Source organism: Papilio polytes, unplaced genomic scaffold, assembly GCF_000836215.1.
Source record: "Papilio polytes unplaced genomic scaffold, Ppol_1.0 DF821956.1, whole genome shotgun sequence".
Classification (NCBI taxonomy): Eukaryota; Metazoa; Arthropoda; class Insecta; order Lepidoptera; family Papilionidae; genus Papilio; species Papilio polytes.
Window position 1 is genome coordinate 1,450,480 of NW_013527248.1, and position 21,840 is coordinate 1,472,319.

Here is a 21,840-nt window from a genome sequence, read left to right on the forward strand (position 1 = left end):
TTTTCTCTATTTTTAGTTCCAATTTTCACCACCTATTTAACCGTTAGCGACGAATTGGCGAAAATCAAATAGACACAAAATAGCACACCTATATCCTGTCCATTTATAGACAGGGGGATATTGTTCGGAGGTTTCTTTAAATGAGAGGTTTATATAAGCTTAAATCCATTACGTGTAATTCTATTTTACTTCTTACTAATATTATAAATAACAAAGTTTAAATGGATGAATGTTTGTTAGAGTTTGTAGCCAACGGCTGAACGGATCTCGTTTAAATTCGGTACAGATGTAGAGGATAGTCTGGAAGAACATATAGGCTAATCACATTTGTTTTTTTTAATTCCGCGCGAACGGAGTCGCGGGCGAAAGCTGGTTTAATCCATACATTTTGATTCATTACTTAAACCGATTTTTCCAGATGTCACACAAACGTCTCAGCCGTCTAGTTTCTGACAATTACAGTTATTTGACATAAGAAAATCAAAAAGTGTACGACCAAAAATATCAACAATTAATATTTTAAAGATAAATTTGAAGTTCTGCGATGTTAGTTGTGTTCTAAACATGCTCGGCCTGGAGGGGGAGCTACTGGAGTCCAGCCAGCGGCGGAAGCATGGCGGTCCAGTCTATAAGTTATTGTACACCCTACGTAAGTATCTATTTCCAAAGTGCGACTTAGAGTTCTTCAAGAAGTGACCGTATCTGCTTCTCAAAGGCCTACAACGCATCTGCAGTTCCTTTAATGTCCACGGGCGATGATCAGCTCGGTGTTCGCGCTGCTTATTTACACTCTTCTCTTATTAAAATATATTCAGTGAAGTTGCGACAACGATGGTAATGATATCACTAATTAGCAAAGAAGCAAATACTTAGAATTTCGAGAAAAGACTGCGTATAAATGTTGAAGGTAAAATTTTGAACAGACAAATCAAGGTTGCATTCCTTTGCACCTCTTTGGCACTGTTTAAAGGAGATCATAAGCTAAGCCAGTTCTTGTAATTTAAAAACACCAACAAGGCTATTCCCAGTATTCATCTCGTGTAACGAATAGAGTTTGCTGACTATTCCAATGGCTCATACATTGTCTGTTAGGATCTGGCCACACGCCGCGGGAACACCATGGCGATGTGGCTGAGCTGCAACGGCGAGGTCTGGGGGATGGGCCCCACGGCGGTGTTCGCCAGCGCCGCGGCCCTCTTCCTGTACAGCGAGCTTCGGGCGACCATCAACACTGGCGGCGCTCCGGCGCACCCTACAATGCTAGAGAATTCGCTGATTGTAATACAATTTAGTATCATAAACATCAACAAAGTTCGAGTATTAGACAAAGACGTAACGTTGTCCTATAAGTTTATCATAAAGCCCTTTGGTTCAATTAAGTAGTTCAGAATTTTCTTTTGGTGAACTTGCCCATAATAATATCGTAGCACCGTTAATCTTAATTTTTCTTAGTTACAAAAATCTAATATTTCAGTCGACGATGGTATTGGGAATGCTGGCGCTTATGGTCCACCTGTGGGTGTGTTTCACGCGGTTTTTCCTGTATTATTTGGACACTTTAATTAGAGACGTAAGTACATTCCTTCAGTACCTTAAATTATACCAGAAAAAGTCTAAAAACTTATAGACAACCTGGCTGGACTGATTGACATATTGAAGAGTTATGAATAACAGGGATGGGTGATTATACCAAAGAGGAGAGAAGGACAGCAAAGTGAAAATAACATTCTAAGTCCTTGTTGTAGAGCCCGGGCGTCTTGCTAGAGATGACGACTGTGGGCCTGCTGGGCGGAGAGAGCGAGCTGGTGCCGCTGGGCCCACTAACACGCTTTATGCGCCAACAGCAGAGTCAAATACACATCACCGCCTGCTGGTTCCTCGCCCTCTGTTACGCCGATTTCATCAGGAAGCACTACTGTGAAAGATTCACCGTGCCATACTTAGAACAATGGTTTGTATGAACCTTCCAATGATAAAATATCCTGGCTTCTAAAATATAATTAAAGTTAGCACCTAGTTGTCATTTTCTTTACTTGAACCAGGCAAAACGAGCTGCATGTTTACACCGCCCGAGGAGTGAACAGGACCATTACGAACATCCAGACATTCGTAGCCAACGTGCAGCAGCGCCTCAGCACCCGAGAGCCGGAGCCGGCTCCAACTAGCTATGCACAAACGTAATACTATTCCATACCCACAATATCCACAGATTTTAAGGTGTATGTATTATTACAGCTTTTATAAAACATAGTACGTTTAGCCTGATAAAACCATCATTGTCGGACTTGTTCCTAGATTCTTTTTCAGAAAAAAGATGATCTTTAAAACGCCACCATGCCATATTTATTGTTACTGACTTAATCTCAACTCCATGGCTTATGTCATAAAATATCAAAACACATTCATCCACAAGCAGGGAGATTCAAAGAATGTAAATGTGGTGCTCGTATCTTTAGATATTCTGTTTATCCCTAGAGTGACAGTGCGTTGTACAAGAGGAGAGCGTCATCGGTGGATCTGCGGGCGTTCGCGGCACAGTTGGCGAGTTCCAGCCCCGTGGGTGGCCGGCGCACCAGCGACTCCGCCCTCTACTGCAAGAAGCATGACGGACCTCTACCACCCCTACCCTTTCCGATACAAAGTAACGACACCACCGGTGAAGCGATCGAGAAGCTTAAACATTTTATAAATGTAAGTAATCTTTTAATTTATCTTATTACTGAACTCTTCATTTACACATTGGTAATAAAGGTAGAGATAGACCAAAAAGTATGGAATGTGAAAGAGGATATGCTTAAGTATGGAGTGAATTCATATTACGGGTGCTGGAGATCTATGGAAGAGCAACACATACTGTGCCGACCCTCCGTAGGGACAAGGGCAAGTTGTTGATGATGATGACTCAATAATACAGCATACAGATATAATGGTTAAGGACAGGGACGATGATGACCCTGTTATACACATAGCTAACGTAGAGTAGCGTGACTGGAATTGTTGTTATTACATTTGTATTATTTGTTTCCAGGCCACCAGGTGTTATTGTAATGCCGACAAACCATGTGTTGACAACACCACGTCAACGAATGTTTTATGGCGATGAAAATGTTGTACAAGAAAAATAGAAAATAAATTAATCTATGTCGTAACGTTTTGTACATTATTTCTCGTCACAATAATCCTTAAAAATATCCCCTCAAGTACTTACAATGGTAAATGCATAATACAAAGTAAATGCATAATCTTTATTAGGAAACTTTTATTGGCAAAGATAAGGGAAAGCAATCAAACGAAATTGTACCGAAATCCTTTCGGTGATTATTTAAAGGCAGAGAGATTTTTCAAATGATCCAAATCAATAAAAAATTGTGCCAACGAATAACCTCGCGAGCAAATATCTAAGTATCAAATTAAATAAAATTAAAAATATAATAAAAGACATTACATAATGTCAATTTTAACAAATTGTCAAGAAAAGTTGCAAAAAGCACGTCAAAATGCGAATCAAAATCATCGATTGTACTAACACAACATAAACACTAGCAATACTAAATGAAGAAATAGTAGAACATAGTATTGGCTTCTAAATTCCAGATGAGATGATATCTAAAAATGTGGACAGAATATTTATGGAAATTCCTCCTTGTCGAAACTTCAGAGGTTAGTTTCATATACCTCAAGTTTTACCTTCTGATTATCGATTGAAGGAAAGAGGGACTACCTTTCCATACTCTTTCTCCCCAACAACTAGGGCAGGTTTAGAAGTCGACTACATAGCAATATCTTGTGTAAGGTTATGGAGTAAAGAGTTGCAACAATGTAATTTAATAGAGAAAAATTACACAAAGAGTATTCTGTAGTTTATTATCTCTTGGTCCTTATCACACTCTGTGGTATTGACTTAACGGGTTTGTCTTCAAAATATTTCATTCGTTTTAAGCTAATTGAATGGGCAAAATGCGGCGACGACTACATATCCACGGTGCCCACAATCCTGTGGGCGATCGGCGCCTCGGCATTCGCGCATCGCTTGCTTGTCTCCATGTTCCGTAGATTTATGTTCAGAAGAGTGGCGCTATGGGAACTCGTCCTGCAAGTATGCTCTTACTTTGTAATGTAGAAACTGAATAAATAGGCACTAGGCTAACATCTTTGATCAATACGCTCTTTTAAGTGAGACTCAAGATTTGACATATTTATGGACTAAAAGAGGTCAATTACTATATTGTTGCCATTTCCAGCATCTCCTGTTTGTGTGGATGGTGCTGTACAGCCTTCACTTCTGGCACGTGTCTGTGGGCCTCATCAAACTGTTCATAGACTATTGCGACGAAGAAGTAAGTTCTGAAACATTTTCTGGGTAAATTTAGCAAGATATTCAGAACTTGAAATAAGCTTTAATCTTTTAGTAAATCACACCCTGTTTGTTTAGGAAAAACTGATTTACTCAAATCTAACAATTGTGCGTTTTACAGGGGGAAATTCTGATGGATGAGGAGAAATTGGCGACTGTAAATATAATGCAGCAATGGGTCATCTGGCTGTTTGGAGTATCGCCTCTTGCTGTGTACTGGTACACGCGACCTCGGCGATCTTCACCACCAATTATGATATGGTATATGGCACGAAATACTATGCCTCGTATTATATGTCAACTTTCTTTCTGTAACTTCTTTGTTTCACAGGATTACAACCAGCCCATGGCAGAGAAGGGAAATGGGTCCCTATGGATATTATTTAAATCGACCGTTTTCCTCCCTACAGTCCCTCACAAACCTATCCCTACAGGAACGCACGCTGACTCTGAGACGCGCAGTAAGCGATTCTAAAATCATTATCAAAGAACCGCCTAAAAAGAGAAGAATTTCTAAATCTATATAGAATTTTACAAGATAAATAAAGAACTACTTTAAATTGTGATTTGTGTATTATTTTTGGTTAGGGATTAAATATTGCCATATATTTCGATTTCGGTCCAAAATTCCATTTTGATTGACAATACTTTAATGAGTTATTTATTAATAAAAGTAGGCAAGTGTAAAAATTGTACAATTTTTATTTACATTTATCCGTATTGAAGGAGAGTCACCACGACAGAAAACAATGGAAATGTTTAGAGGAGACCTATGCCAAGAGGCACTTAAAAATGGGAGATAAATCACAATATCAGAATAAAAAGTTTATATTACTATTTACTTACAAATAATAGGCTGTACCGCGAACGCACCTTAACCTTTCATTCTAGCAATCGCAATTAATCTACTAAATAAGGCAATAGATGTCACTAGTAAGTAAATTAGTGCGCGATGTTGAGATGTGCAGAGGCGGGTATATGAGGCGGGGCGCCGTCAGCGGCGGCATACTAACCTTGCGTAGGGTGTACCGTGATCACGAAGGCGGTTGCCCCAGGCTGGCTCCGGCCATTGCACTGCGGCGGGGTGCAGCTAGTCTGTGACTGTCTCATACTGAGATACGTCGTACGCGTAATTTTTGGTAGTTGGACTTGCGTTCTGCGCGGTCCTTGATCTTATGAAAAGTTATGCATATCTAGTACCGAGTGGTTTTCATAGACTAGTATTATTTTGCAATATATTCCAAAACTAGCCAAGTATTATAGGTCAAATCAAAATCAGAGCTTATTAAATGCATTTCCTGTAGATATCTTCGTTTTAACTATATGCTACATTATTCATCTTTAGTTTATCGTCGTTGTAAAGGTTGCTCTCACTGCCAAATACCTGTTTCAGATTTTTATACCTTCCTCAATCTCATCAAATGTTAAAGTAAAAGTATACTGATAACTGGAATGAAAAAGATTCCACATTTTTAACAGATTTCCAAGAGAGGTTCTTTGTTCGTCAAATTTTTATAACATAAATTAAAAAATATAACCTTCCGCTATTTAGTTTGAAAGAAAGAAATATAAACAAAATGCAATAGATTAACAAAGTAGATTGCCTTGACCTTAGATAGATTAGCATGTACAAAAATCTAGAAACATCTCGTTAATATTTATATTGCAATAGTCTAATTATCTCAGCCAGAATCCTTTTTATGCCTAATATTCTTTATATCAACCATTGACATCTTAAAAAAAACATAAAAACAAACAAACATGAAACAAACAGTATATTTATATGGATATGACGCGATATCTCAGTACTAACCAAAATCCCGACAACTAACCAATACTCGCACGAAAGCACCGGCGCGCACTGCGTGGAAGAAAAAAACAACACGTAAGACACATTTATTTACACAAACATGTATAAAAATATAAAAGTTTTTTATTTTGATTACAAAAATCTCTTTTCATCTAATACTAACAGGGTACTATGTATCGCTCGCTGTAGTTTTCTTAAGTTTGTTGACCGCGAAGCTGCGTAGAGGATCGCTTTGTCGGGCCTGAAACAAAAATATATTATAGAAAATCGTATTTTTACTTCAACCATCTTTACTATCGTCATCTCTTTCACGTTGTAAAAACTGAAATATTTTTTAACAGATTTCTGGCAGTAAAAATCTTAAGATATACATCTTCTCTTCCTTAATATTATAAATGCGAAAATTTAGATCGATGGATGTTTGTTAGAGTTTGTAGTCTAAACTGCTGAACAGATCTCGATAAAACTTGGCATAAATGTAGATGTTAGTCTTTATTGTGTTATTTTTATTTCCACGCGGATGGAATCGTGGGCGAAAGCTAGTAACTAATAAAAACAATGATTCCTTAATTCCTTTTACATCAGACATTTTTGACCGACTTCCCAAAAGAAGGAGGTACTCAGTTCATCCGTATGTTTTTTGACATCAAAGTAATAATAATTGTACAATACAGACATAACAGCTACAATAAGGGAGGTTTTATATTTTGAAGGTATTATTTCGTTACTTTTTAGTGTACTGTTTTTTTTTGAGAATATTTTGTATTTAGTGTATTTTGTTTGGAAGTCGTTTTTTTATTAAAAAGTTTATTTTTATTAGTTTCATACGTACAACTATCTCTTTTACTCATATGGAACAAAAAGAAATAAACATTCCAACATAGAAACTCTTTATGAAGTTACATTACGTAAGGTTTCTTACTTGATATTTATGTCTCTTAGCGCTACCAAAGTTGGTTTGTTTCTGTTTCCTCTTCTTGGTGGGTTCCGGCGGCTGTTCAGCATCAGCCTCAGGAGTATCATTCCTCAGAGCTGCTGGTAGCAGGTACTCTGGCACGTGAGCTAATTGTGGCTGTAACCTTACTGTATGAAGAGCTTTATCTCTCCGTAACGCAGCTAAATCTGTTGGATTCTCTTCAAAGTAACCCTGGAAGGAAATGTTTCTTGTAGTGTTTGTATGGATTTGTTCGTGTTTGAAAGTGTTTATGGTAAATCAGAGAGAAGATTAGTCGTTCATCAATGTATTATGTTTGTATGGTTTCATCATTAGATAGATTTTTCGAGAAGTTTCCTAAGGACCAAGTGTAACCAAGTACAAAATCTTACTAATATTTTACATGCAAAGTTTGGATGGATGTATGTTATAAGATATCTTTAAATTTAGATGAAATTTGGCACAGATATCGAAAAAACGCATCGACAACCTAATTTTCTTTTCTAATTTCGTGCAGAGTCGAGAGCGAAAGCTAATTAAGACTGCTTAAATAGCCTTATATTAACTTCTACTATTCTTAAAATTTCCCTTACTCTTTGACTAGTATTCCTGACATTTTTTCGATAAGAAACGGTAAAGTACAAACTTGGTCCTTCGAGCAGGATAAATGCTAGTTTTATTTCTTTTTCGACAGTCTAAAAATAGTGTTTTTTTAATGTTTGTTTTTATAGATATTTGTTACCTGTAGCTTCTTGCAATTAAGTAGTTCCTGTTTGATCTCCTTGAGGCGAGCCTCGCGCACCGCAATGCGCGTCACAGCGCGCCACGCGTCACGAGACCGGTATCGGAAACCTTCCACCTCCTCTAATGCAAACTCATATTTCCTGACAAAGATTTACAACGAATTTAACATCAACAACTCTTATATCCCCTTTAAATCCCCACTGGGGGGTTCAGAACCTACCGTAAATTAAGGTTGACTAGGACATAGGTACTCAATCAAGCTGCAGTGAGTTGACTACACAAATACCTTTTAATTTCGGAGATGTTGGTTACATTACGATATTTTTCTTCACCGTAAGATTGTCAGATACATATTATGAAGTTTTAAAATTGAAAAAGAATGGTATATAGAATGATGAGAACCCAAAATCTGCACATTACAAGAGAAACTTAGAGAGCTTCAAGTAAATTTCAAGCATTTGTATCTCTGCATTGGTACTTGAGTAATAAATCAAACTTACTGTTCAATTACTTTCTGTTTTTTTTAATTCAGGAATATTTCTATTATTTTTTAATTCAGGAATATTTCTATTATTTTTTAATTCAGGAATATTTCTATTAATTATTAAAAAGTGAAAACTTACTGTATAACTTTATCTCCATTAAAACCTTTAGACAAATGTTCTTCAACTGAATCCATTAGAGATTTCTCGCGAAGTGATACAAACGATAGTACTGAACCCTGGAACCATAAACATTTGGTATTGAAACTGATATTCAAACAATAAATTTACTAACTTTCGCCCCCGGCTTTATGTAGAATTTCATAGAGTTCAGCCATTTAGGCTACATACTCTTACAATCCATTCATCCATACACACTAGCATTTAGCATAAGTAAAATATGTCAGTTATTTACCTGGTTGTTCCCTCTAGCAGTTCTGCCTGCTCTATGCACATAGGAGTTCACATCCAGAGGAAAATCAAAGTTGATAACATTAGATACATGCTGGAAGTCGATACCACGCGATACACCCGACTCTTTGTCCTTTTTCCGCTTTGATTTTTGCTGAAATAAAATAAAATAGATTGATATTTGCAGAATATAATATGTTTTGAGATATATTACTTAAATAACACAAATTACAACAAGACAATAATTCATAAGTGTAAGTTACTACTACTACTACTTTATTTTAGGCTGAGAATGAAAGAAATGTGATTACTTTTTATACATTCATCTTGGCAATGGAAACCTACTCTTATGACATTTAGGTTAAAGAATATAGTAAATTGAATAAATTAAAAAGTTATATAATTGGAATGTTAAAGTGAACGAGATTAATTGGAAGTAGACACATTTAATGCTGACATTAGACACATAAAAAAAATTGTGTCATGGTTATTGCTAAGGGCAACTACACCCCTCTTCATTATTCAACCATATCAATAATAACCACACCCACAAGTAAATTAAATTCAGGATATACCTTATTCTTCTTTCCCCATTCATCAGGAGTCAATAATCCACCATCAGGTTTCTCCAAAGCCTTCTCATCAGAGGCCACAATTATTTGATATCTGCCTCTATTGAATTGATCTACAGACAGACATCGTACAGCTGCTGGTAATTCCGAGTTTAACACACAGGAACCAATTTTAAACTGTTCTAAGTACAATTTTAATCTGCAAAACAAATATTAGTAAATCAGATTAAAAAAACATTAGAAGAAAGACAATACAATAGTATTTAAAAAAAATGGTGCAATAAGAATACAAGAGTATAGTATAATATCACTATACTATTTTAATAAATTTCTTAAACAAGAAAATACTAAATTAGTGCAAAATATAACAAGTTATTTAAATGGATGAAATTGAATAAAAATAAATATCTTTAAAAAACAACTACATCAGATATAATTAATTGCTTCCAAATGGTTAGGGTCTATATATGTTATCCATAAAAGTAACATAAACCAGAAGGGTAGGCAGAGGCCAGGTTGTTTTATTTATTAGTACTAAGTGTATCTAATATTGAAATTAAAAACTTACTTGTAACACCTATCTACAGTCCTTACAAAAATAATGCTCTTCCCTCTGATAAGGTTTAATTTCAATAGTGCATATAATATCGCCGCCTTATCATCTTCTTCAGCGAATAAATGGTAATGCTGCAGTTGTGATGATGGCGCAAGTTCCGGTTCCTCAAGTTTCAAAGTCACTGGATTCCGGAGAACAATTTTCTTCAAGCTTAGTACATCATCTGATAATGTGGCTGAAGCGAGAACTGCTTGGTAGATTTTTGGTAAATAACTGTAGGATAAAATGTTGGAATAGTGCGGACATCTTTTTTATTTTAATCTATTAAATAATATATTCAGGATTAACATTTCTTTCTTTAATTTGAACTAATTTTAACAAATGTTTCCTATTTAAAAGTGTGTACAAGTTTTCCAAGTAAACAAATAGGTAAATCTTACTCTTACTAATATTATAAATGCAAAAATTTAGATGGATGGATGGATGTTTGTTAGAGATTGTAGCCTGAATGTCTATATGGACCTCAATGAAATTTGGTATAGATGTAGAGGATAGTCTGGAAGGACACATAGGCTACTCACTTTTGTATTTTTTTAATTCCACGCAAATGGAGTCGCAGGCGAAGCTAGTGTATAAATAATTAAGCAGGTGACTGTACACTTACAACTTTATAAAAGATGTGTGAAATCACACTATAAAACAAAACACTAACCTTAAGAGTTCTTTGATTTCATCTTCATAACCAAAAGAAAACACTAAATCAGCTTCATCTACAACTAACATAGATAGATCTTCTTTTAACCTCATATTTTTTGCTTTTAAATGTGCCAGTGCTCTTGAAGGTGTCGCCACAACAATGTCGGGTTTATCTGATAACAGGGACTTTTGTATTTGCATATCTCCACTAGAGGATATATCTATGCAGCGGACCTCTCTTGCACATTTGATTGTTAAATCACCAATTACTGATGCAATCTAAAGAAGTAAAAACTATTAGAATATTGGCTATTTGCAAAGCTAAAATTGATAAGCTACAGATTAGTGAACCGGCTACCAGATCAGTACAATGTGTACATCCACAGAGATATGATTTACAAGAATTACAATTTACCACGCAGTTTGTGGCTCATCAGCTGCCATTGTTATAGTACCACATTGCATTGAATTTCAAGTATGTAAAAGTTTATGTAAAATTTTCAGTTTGTCTATGGTTAATATATTTGTATAGGTTATATATCTTATACCTGTCCACATAACTCCTTACTAGGAGACAATATTACAGCTCGTATACATTGGTGTGTACTTGTATTCTTCAAATTCAATATCTTCTGTATTACAGGTATTGCGAACGCTGCTGTCTTCCCTGAACCAGTTCTGGCTCTGATGAGTACGTCTTTGCCTTCCAGAAGGAGAGGTATTGCTGTTTCTTGAATCAATGTTGGATGTGGCCATGCCAGTAAGGATATAGCCTGCGCAATTACATGATTACTTTATTTACTTCCTATATACATAACATATTAAACAAAACACGTCTTTTATAAAATCATGTTTTTATTCACATATTAAATTTACTAACCTTCAGTATTCTATCATCTAATTCCATTTCATGAAACATAACCTTTTTGTCTTCTTCCATTGTGTATGTCGTGGTATTTATCACTTATTCAAGAATTATAACTTACAAAAAAGGGAATGTCAAAACACAGAACTTTTGGTAATCAATAATTCGCTCTAAAATAAAGAGACCTCGCTATTATTTGTTAAATTCAAACAAATAAATCTTTAAATCCATATTTATAACCATGCGATATGATGGCGTTAGCATAGCTATTTGACAGAAACTGAATCAATGTTACCAGTTACTACATGCTTGTTGGACGTGTTCTCCCATGGAATCCTTCCAAATAACAGAATCCCAGATCCTATTTTGCACTTTAATTAGTGTTTGTTAAGACAAATGAATGCTTTACAAAGCTGATCTGTCTAAATGCATACTGCCTTTGTTCAGATAGCATGTAAAAAACTAGTTAAGTTTATTGACAACGTTGTATAATGTTAAATTCAGCAGCAATCGGACGGTACAATTAAAGAAAATGTGTTTAACAAGAAAGGTTATTAACACTGTTGTTAAAATGAAAGGTTTTGTAATAATTGAAAAAGTAAACATAATTTTCCTCGTATCACAATCAACTGTAGCTTTAAAAATATTGTTAATAAATTGGCAACATTTTTAAATGGCCGAGTTGTTTCTGCATTACTCTATTATTATTTTCAATTGTTAAATTTAATAAATTTTCGTTCATTCGTGCTAGTTTTAACGTAATTTCTTTCGTTTTAAAAGATTTTGTGTTTTTCTCTAACTCTGATGATTTTTATGCTTTTAAAACATGTTTGACCGCGGATGCGTTACGGGCCGCAGTTCATTGCCTTATGTAAAACTGGAAATGGTGTTTCTTCCGTGAGTGACCGAAATATATAGTGACTTATGTGTTCGGTGTTTAAAGTCGAAGCCAGTTATAGTGAATAGTGTATTACAATGTCTAATTCGACAGCCCAAGTGTTAATGAAGAAGGGTAAAAGGGGGGCAGCCTCGTACATACATGCGGACTGCGCCAGTGGGTCGCCCCAGCACTTGGGGCCACTTTTGGATGTGCTGCTAAACCCTAGCAAAGCTATTGACGAATGGGAAACGATAGATTGGTGTCGATGGCTGTTGGCTGGTGGCAGAACACCCGATGAATTCGCGGCAGTTGGTAAGTTCATGGAGACATAACTGTACTCTATAATTGCCTCAGTTTTCTAGGTTATGAGATGTATTCGGGTACATTAGTGGTTTTGTGAATTTTATTAGCTTCTCTTATATATTTTGCATTATAAATTGCAAAACATTATCAGATCTTTAACTGTGTCATATCACCCTTATCATAAAATTCAATTAATGCGTATTATTTTTCTAGTAAATATAATAAGTGGCAATATAAAATAATGTTATAGGTCCTGATACAGATAAAAAAAAAAACAAAATACAAGCACTTACAAGTTCTTCAGTTATGCCTATTACATATAGACATGAATTGCAAATTTTATTTGTCATTTAGAGCATATATTTGGACCATAACTAAAAAATCATTTAATACACTATAGTTATGGCTATATTTTTGCAAAATAATTATTAACAGTTTTTGCAGTTACATGTTAAAAAAAGGGATGCTTCTTTATGATTTTCTTTGTTTAGTTTTTATGTTTCTTGACTTTTAAGATCCATAGTCCTATAAGTAAATTAATCAGTGATATAAGTATATTGTAAGTTGATTTGTTCTCTAGTTATTCCAATGCTAATGTTAAATTTACAATATTTTTTTAAGTAAATAATCACAATATAGATACATTTCAATATGCTAAGATTTCACGAACAAAGGTAAATGTATTTAAAGTGTATTCGCAAACAGATGACGGTTGTCCATTTTTTCTGGTCAATGTCACACAGCAGATGTGATGTGACCTTGTGTGAGTCACACTTTGCTCTGATAAATCATACAGATCTCACACTTGTTGATTATGTAGGACAGTTTTGGAGATCAAGCAGATTATGGTTGATTTATAATCTTTGTTTTTTTTTTGATGGCAATAAAAAATGAAGTATCTTAGTTGTTGGTTAATTGTTTTTGTCATTTAATTTAAGATAAAGACATGACAAATGTTTTTTAGAAATCATGCTATATTCTTTAATCTATACTATCTATATTTTTACTCTTTACTATTATAATAAAGCGTAAACACACATTTCTTTGTTGTCTAAGATGTCAGCAATTACAGCATATTTTTGGAATAATCCTCTTTTTAATAAAAGCCCTACACTTACATCAGGCTTTAGGCTATATATTTTCACAACATTAAACTTAGGGGGTAAATATTTTGGATAAAAACCCTAATGTGGGAAATAGACCATAAGCCAACATCAAGGAAGCAAGATTGTCAAGTTTTGTCATGTCATGTCATTTTGACATTTGCAATTGACAATTTGACACATGTAAACAATAAAATAATTTTATGTTAATGAAATCGCATGGGAACAGCTAGTTCTTCAATAAAATATAATGATCCCATATTTTCATCATAAGCTCTCAATAAGTCCTCACTGAAGGGCTCAGAGTATACCCTAAGTTAGGGGTAAATGGTGCAGATTTGTCTTCACTTGAGATCCCATGTGATAAACTATAATTAAAATAATTATGCTCACATGCACAGTCTGGTCAGCACTGACTTCCAGGAATGATGACTGAGTACTATGCTAGATTTGGAAATAAATAAGCATATAGATTGCACTTAAAAACTGACAAACATAACAGTTATACATAGTATGATTAACAAATATGCTTAGCTTCCATTCACCTAATTCTGTTACCTCAGCTGCTTCATCCAAACATGAACATATTTTTGAAAATACTCTAATCTAGATTGTAACAAATGTCATTTGTGTTGTTTTATGTTGTGACTAAGATTGCTTGGTGCAATGTCAGGCTAACAATTTGCATACCCAAACCGGTTGTGGGCATAGATGGCCAGTGACACTATGGCCGATCTGTCTGTTAAACGCAGTGATAAGCAAAATATTGTAATATAATTAGTGTAGCAAAAGTTTTATAAAAAAAATTGTTTTATAACTAACCTATGTTCATAATTTTTTTTACATTTGTGTAGCAAGACATTTACTAAAAGGACTAGTAAAAGAAATTCTAAATTTAGGACCATATAGTTTTAAAAAAATCATAAGGCTTTCGTGAATTTATTTGTAAGGCATGTAATTTGTCATTTTTCTCCTTTAACTTTCGCTTAGATGGTAACCCTAGTTGCGACCCAGTTGGCCAACCTCGCGATAGGGTCAAGTCGACCGGGTTCGCAGCGAAGGCCGCTGCACGTATACATTGCGGGCTTCGACGCATTGCCGTAAACATCGATATGATGTTTACCATCGATGTAATAAAAAAAAATAGACTATCGTGTATCACTATGTATTGTTTGCAATTTTACTAGTATCATGTTTTAATGCAAGTTTGTCGTTAGCCAAAAGTAGACCTTTATATTTTTTCTACGTCGTAATAATTTAAAACGAAAAAGTAAACTTGAAAAGTCAACGTCCCACGACTTTAATATCTCAACTGCTATTGTACTTAATGTACAAGTTATGATGCCTTAAAAGCTTTTACATAACAAGAACATAACTTACTCTGGTACCAAGTTATTTTAGCATACGCTGTTAACTTAAAAGTACATTCTACGTCTTCATTTTAGAAAAGCTTTTAAATTATTAATACATCTTCTAATTTTATTCATAGTTATCTAATAAATCTTAATTCTTAGTACTAATATCAATGCGAAAGTGAGTTTGGATGTATGTTTGTTAAAAGGTCTCTCGTAAACGTGTAAACGGATCTCCATGAAATTTAACATAAAGGAGCGTAGTCTTTAATTACATTTTTAATAATAAGAATATCTCCAAGAATATTTCCATTCATTTAATAGGTATCTTATACGTACAGAACATATTTTAACTTACGAAAAACTAGGACTTGATGCTATCTTTAACTCTCAAAATAATTAGTTACATGAAATATGTGTGTTTCTCACTTACTACAGTAGAACCTCGATAAGTTAAAGTCCAAGGGAAACACAAAATGTTTTAAGCTGTATAGGTTTTAAGTTATCAAGGGTCTATGTTGTAGAGGTTTTGGGCTCTGATGGGAAGGAAACATATTATTTTTTGAAGTTATAGAGGTTTTAAGTTACCGAGGTTTGAGTTATCGACGTTCTACTGTTTATTTCAACTACAAGTAAGCGGATTGACAGCCACTTATCTCAGACAATGCTTTAACATGCGACTGGGACACGTAATAAATGATAAAGGCGCGGAGAATACATTTGCATCGTTCAACTGAATTATACTGACATTTGTATTCATCAACTCCACGCTGCAAATAACGATAAAAAAACTATTTGTTTGTATTCAATCTCACGACGAACACAATATTCGAGTGTCCATTGACGTTTACTTCAGCGAACAGAAGTCAGACGTAAAAAAGTCCTAAATAATACGACCTAGTTAACAGTCGTAGAGCCCGCTTTAACATCTCCGAACGATTAGGCCGGCTCGTCCGATGTAATACCACGACCACACAGAAAACAGGTGTAGAGTGGTAGCAATTCCGCGTTTCGTCTGATGAGTATGGTGCCGGAAGCCTAATTTTTGTTAGAGGAAAGGATGGGAAGGAAAAGTGGATTTGGCGGCGGAGAAGACGCATACGAAGGGGAAATTTCCTCTTTATGTACGTCTTCTCTTCCGTCAATTAAGGGTAGGCAATACATCTGCAATTGCGGATGTTTATGGGCAGCGGCCGCTTTCCATTTCGGTGGATTCAGGTGGCCGCTTGCTCGTTTACCACCTTATATTATAAAAAAAAGACCATGTGCGTCATGTGTCTTTAAGGAATGTACGTCAGTGATTAGTGCTGTTCTTTGCCTTATCAATACTACAAGAACAAATATTACAAGAACATTATTATTCCGCTCATTGTCATTGAAAAAATAGAAATAATAACATCATGTATGGTACTTATCAGATATCTTGGGGACTATTGACTTTGTGGAAGTCTCTGTTTAGAACACCTTTTTGGTTGTAGGTGCAATGTGTCGATGAATTGAGGCCGCCAATCTATTTGAAAAAAAATATACAAAGAATACTGGGCCGATAATTTTCTCTATTACCGAAGCACTTGAGTTTTTTTCCTCCGTAATCTGACGCAGAGCAATAAAACATCCAGATCCGAAAATAAATATTTTTGACTTGCACAAATATATTATACCGGCGAAGAAATTAACCAAGGCCATAGGAAATACACCTGCTGCTAAAAATTATTCGCTACATTTCTTAAATGTTTTCTCGGCTTACACCTGTTTTTGTGGCTATGTAGGCTTTACCTGTACGATTTGTAAAGTTTATAGTAATTAGGTAGAAGCAAAGAAAGATCCTAGTTAATCTTTTTACTAATATAAATGCAAAAGTTTAGATGGATGGAAGGATATTTGTTACTACCTGGCTGAAATTGTGCATAGATGTAGAACATAGTCTGGAACACAATGGCTATTATGATTTTTTTTAATTGTTAGCCGGGCGACAGCTAGTGTATAATCGAATCGGGAATTATCTTTTAATTGATTAGGGGGCATGGTTGCACGAGTAATAGAAACATAGAATGTGAGTTACAGCATCGCGGTAAAAATAGTTTACAATAAAACAAAACAAGTTCCTAGTTAATTAAACTCGTCCGTCCGTCTGAAGCAGTTGTTTTTTGTGTTCGCAGACACACCTTAAATAGAACTCTTTTACAACGACTTGGAATGTTGCATGACAATCTTCCTCATCACATATTTGTACAAATTTTAATACATGCTTTCGGATACACTTCGAAAACTCGGCTCATTGAATATACTATTGCAAGGGTTGTATAGATGTTTGACCTTTACTCACAAAAAAGACTATTGCAGTGTGAAATTATTTTGCTTGAAAGAAAGTCGCATTACAAGTGGTTCAGCTATTGAAGCAATAACCTTGGTCGTTGGAGTGTTGACGCAAGATGTCGGGTGTGAAATAGTCACTTGCGTTTTATTCTACAAAAAATGTCCTTGACTTTCTTCTTATCCAATATCAACGCTTTTCTACAAAAAATTAGCAAAGAATGCTTGTCTTTTCCGATTGTTAAGGACAGTAATGAGTATCAGCAGTTGTTTTTCAAAATGTCTCAAAGAGTACTAGTGATGTGTAGAAAGAACATGGTATCATCTCCACATTTTCCTAATGAGTCAGCCACGAATTTGGGTCCGTGTCGTTGCCGCAGGACAAGTTTGGAGAGCCCCAGTATCCCCGAGTTCGTTGACTGCAGTGCGGCCGCTACTGTACCGGTCAGCGATCGCGCCGCCGCCGTCGCCGGCCGTCGACCTCGCAACATAGAACAGCTGATCGAACACGTGTCTATTGCATACTACCCTCCCCTGAACTTAACCCCATTGCAAAACAAAACAGGAGAAAGATAGATGCAATTGTAAAAGCCTTTAGAACATCAACGACACGAAAGAACCATCCTGTTTTGGACTCTATTTAAAGTTGATCTAAAGTATAAATTAGGTAGATTTATACTGAACGCAGGAATATTGTGTGCTATACGCGTTTTTATAGCTTTATATATTTCCAAGATGATAAATGTATTTAAGTTATGTTTTATTAGCGGCTTAGGTATGTGTATCGCGTATCCGTCGTGTAATGGTTATCCTGCTCCCCTCGGATGTGAGGACCAGTTCTAAGAATAAACAGGCCTCTTTTTGTCCTCCAATGATCGACTTAGTCGCAGGGCGATTGTTAGCAACGCGGATTTATGTGCACTGTCTAGTTGTTTATGTTTGTGGTCTGTTTTGTCTTTGAGCAGTTTATATGTTGACTTGATTATGTGCTTTGTTCGAAGCAACGTGTAGACTTTGTTTCCTTTTTTCTATTTATTCATATAATTTTCTTTAACTATTAAGCATTTTCATTTCATTTCTATTTATTGTTTATACGTCATTTACGTAATAATTTAATACCAAATCTAGTGAGGTGTTAGAAACAAATGATTCAACGTTCACATTCTGAAAATTATCAGTATTAATTTCGTCTTTCTATTAATTAACAGTAGAAGTTTTCATTATGTATATTATTACGCATGATTGGCGGTATTAAGAGCACCTACAATCGACATGCAAGTATGCGTACAAACGTAGGTAGCTACTGACCCCTTTAGGTTACAGGCGTGAGTTATTTTGTTGCTATGAAGTAGTGCTGTACCTTTTTTGGTGATATTCAAGATATAAGTCTGCCTAGTCCTTTTAGAGATGGTAAACCTAGTTCTGCAGTAGCTTGTTTAATATAGTTGCGGGCAGAACAGCAAACAAAGCCATTTGTCTTCCACACTCCGCCGGTTTATAACTTTTTATTGAATTTCAAGCCGCTTAAATGATGTAACATAACTTCTCACTTCGTTTAGATAAAATGGTATTACTTTTCACGTAATATTTTATATACACTATACGTTTCTACCTAAGGTAAATATTTCGATTTGCATTTTGGAATTAAGTTATACAAATGCAAGGTTTAAATAATTTGCGTCGACTAACTACCCCATATTGATTGCGTTATTGGGTAGTCGTCTCATCGCCTCGCTCAACTTCCTTCCCCCATCCATTCATCCCCTCTAAAATATTAGTTCTGTTATACAGACCATTTCGTTAAACTCTGTCAAAGTGGAATACTTTGGCTTCGATCAGATATAACTTATTCTTGATCGAAGTATTTTGGCAAGAAATTGAAAGCTAAGTTACATACAACACTTACGGCTGAATATTAAAACGACATTTAAATATGTAACAATGATAAAGTCACGCTTAAACACAAAATTCCATTCCAATTTTGACTTCGGAGAGATTGTAAGCGGCACTTTTAAACCAAAGAGTTTGAGATTCGTTTCAGAATTCGGGCGTTAGTTTTGGCTTAGACTAGATTGTTGGATTTTTATGGCTACCATTTGGATGTCAGCCAGAATTCATAATCATTGTGACCTAAATAGATTTTATCAGAGTGATCGAACACAGAGACTGCATAACAAACTTTTGTTATTTAATGTTTAATTTGTATTTTCGTTTGAGTAACTACGACTAATTATGCCAAAGGGCATGGAAAATAATACCTCAAGTTCATCATTTGTGTTTCACTGCAAAGAATGTTAAATTATAAAAAATGTAATGCATCTTAGAATGTCTCTTTTTGATGTTTATCGCACAACATAAACATCAAGCACGATCAGTGTAATTTATGATCTTGAGTCTTATATATTTTTACGAAAAATACTTTGTTCCTATGTTTTTTATATTAAAAAAAAGAAAATAGCCTTGTTACTCAGTGATATCGTAGCTTTGTGACGGTGAATGTAATTTTGAAATCGGCCTAGTGATTTTTGAGTTAGTTTAATACTTGCAAAAATACAAATCTTTCCTCTTTGTATGTATACGATTTTGTTCGCGGGTATTTTAGTTGGTTCCATTGTGAATCCTGTAACCAATTTTTAAGAATGAACTATCAATTAAGGCAATGGGTGTACCTGTACTGTCCTGGGCCAGTTTTAGTTCCGTCTTTTCGAATTAGAAAGATTATTTAATACGTTGACACCGACGTCTTATAATAATTAAGTCAAGATATGAAACAAGCATTTTTGATTGTCGGAGCCTAGGGATTGTGACTATGACCGTTACCACGAGTCAGCGAATTGAGCGAGGTTCAACAACCAGTTGTCGCGCGAGACTTCATAACTCACGCCCATCTGCCCGCCTCGCTGCCCCGGTTAATTGGGGGGCCTTGTCATTTTTTATCCCCTACCTAGATATACTATGTGCAGTGCTATCTTAATGGTGTTAATTCACTAGATTTTACCTCGTAATTTACGCAAATTGTGTTGTAAATTAACCATAGACATGTTCGTAAATTTACGGTTACTTGGAAGCAAGGCTTTTTTTCCACGGTGGTCGAAAACATCGCTAAAAAAGGGGGGAATGGGATCTCCGCACGGAACACAACCATACATCCGTCTAAACTTTCGTATTCATAATATTAGTAAGATTAGTTCTTCATCTATCTAACAGTAGATGTAGGATTTAATGTCGGTCGTGTTCTTATAGAGTAAGTTGTAGGTCATGGGAATATCCGATTGGCTTACCCTTTTCATCCGACGTTGTCCTAGTTTCTTATTGTATTAAAGTCTAGGTCGCTGCCTACAGTAATATTTGTATGATATTCTTTGTGTTTATTTTCTTGGGAGTTGGAACATTTTGTGAATTATTTTAAGACAATGAATACTATTGTAGTATCCATTAATTGTAATTAAACTTGGTACCCGGATCTTTTGGAGTTGTCCATTTGGTTTATAACTGAATACTTTTGAATATCAAGTAATAACAAAAAAAAAACTACAGTTGTAGTCATATGACAAAAGTGAGAAGCCTAGTGTTCTTCCAGACTAACCTTTACGTCTATACCAAATTTAATCGAAATCCGATCAGCAGTTTAGGCTACAAACTCTAACAAACATTCATCCATCTGAACTTTCGCATTTTATAATATTAGTAAGATTTTTTAATAAACGGTAACTTGAGAGTGCGACTTTTGTTTCTAAATTTAATAAAGTATGTGTTTATTTGTATAGTAAGTGTCTTTTCGAATTTTCTTTCAATTTGAATACTTGAAAGCTAATTGCATCGCTTATCGGTAACATGTCTACTATTTAAGGACAAAACAACATTACTAGGCAGCTGTGTAAATTCGTTGAAATGTCAACAATGTGCCTTTTAACAATAGTATCCTGTGTGTTTTCACTGTTTAAATACTTGTAGAAAACATTACCATTTCTTTTTTATCTCTTTGAAAAAGGAAAGGTCTGTATATTTAATACCAGTTATATGGCAGAAATTAACGGTTATAACTACGTGCTAGGAACTACCGTCTCTCTGTCCCTTTCCCGTCTTTATTACATACTGTCGCGACTCCGACCGCGTGGAATTAAAAAAAAATGTAATGTAAGTAGCCTATGTGTTCTTCAAGACCATTATCTACATCTATGCCAAATTTAATCGTGATAAGTTCAGTAGTAGATGCTACAAACTCTAACAAACAAATGGATGGATCCATTCAAACATTCGCATTTATAATATTAGTAAGAAGTAAGATGTTTTCTTTTACAGATTAAAGTAAGAAGTTACCGCAATTCATCGTCCAATATTCTTTTGAGATAGAAATGTAACTGAGTCATCGTGACAGCTAAAATGTTTGTCTAATCACCGCGAGAATAAATCTATATGAACATTTTTTGCCACTAAAAATAATTAGATTCACATACCATCATCA

At 35.1% G+C, this 21,840-nt stretch overlaps 4 protein-coding genes across 4 annotated transcripts in view; 3 read left to right on the forward strand and 1 right to left on the reverse strand.

Moving 5' to 3' along the window:
• The first annotated feature begins 402 nt into the window (after positions 1-402).
• On the forward strand, positions 403-3,149 carry LOC106107650. The gene is made up of 7 exons (XM_013288603.1): positions 403-649; positions 1,093-1,278; positions 1,475-1,570; positions 1,746-1,951; positions 2,043-2,177; positions 2,478-2,691; positions 3,029-3,149. The coding sequence occupies exons 1-7, from the start codon at positions 614-616 to the stop codon at positions 3,101-3,103; spliced, it is 948 nt and encodes a 315-aa protein (XP_013144057.1). The 5' UTR covers positions 403-613; the 3' UTR covers positions 3,104-3,149.
• Positions 3,150-3,453: 304 nt separating this feature from the next.
• Positions 3,454-4,920, forward strand: LOC106107651. Its single transcript, XM_013288604.1, has 5 exons — positions 3,454-3,660; positions 3,941-4,096; positions 4,242-4,337; positions 4,476-4,615; positions 4,686-4,920. Exons 1-5 carry the CDS (start codon positions 3,613-3,615, stop codon positions 4,879-4,881), a joined length of 636 nt encoding a protein of 211 aa, XP_013144058.1. The 5' UTR covers positions 3,454-3,612; the 3' UTR covers positions 4,882-4,920.
• A 1,192-nt stretch (positions 4,921-6,112) lies between these two features.
• LOC106107649 (ATP-dependent RNA helicase DBP9) lies at positions 6,113-11,705 on the reverse strand. The gene is made up of 11 exons (XM_013288602.1): positions 11,440-11,705; positions 11,108-11,332; positions 10,576-10,838; positions 9,876-10,136; positions 9,311-9,506; positions 8,740-8,889; positions 8,466-8,563; positions 7,841-7,982; positions 7,087-7,311; positions 6,328-6,405; positions 6,113-6,215 (listed from the first exon to the last, which is right to left on the reverse strand). Exons 1-10 carry the CDS (start codon positions 11,497-11,499, stop codon positions 6,334-6,336), a joined length of 1,692 nt encoding a protein of 563 aa, XP_013144056.1. The 5' UTR covers positions 11,500-11,705; the 3' UTR covers positions 6,113-6,215; positions 6,328-6,333.
• Positions 11,706-12,093: 388 nt separating this feature from the next.
• Positions 12,094-21,840, forward strand: part of LOC106107522 (E3 ubiquitin-protein ligase UBR3) — a 45,965-nt gene continuing 36,218 nt past the window's right edge. Inside the window, exon 1 of the mRNA XM_013288398.1 lies at positions 12,094-12,616. Coding sequence (XP_013143852.1) covers positions 12,400-12,616 — 217 coding nt within the window. The 5' untranslated portion in view covers positions 12,094-12,399. The remainder of the gene's footprint in view (positions 12,617-21,840) is intronic.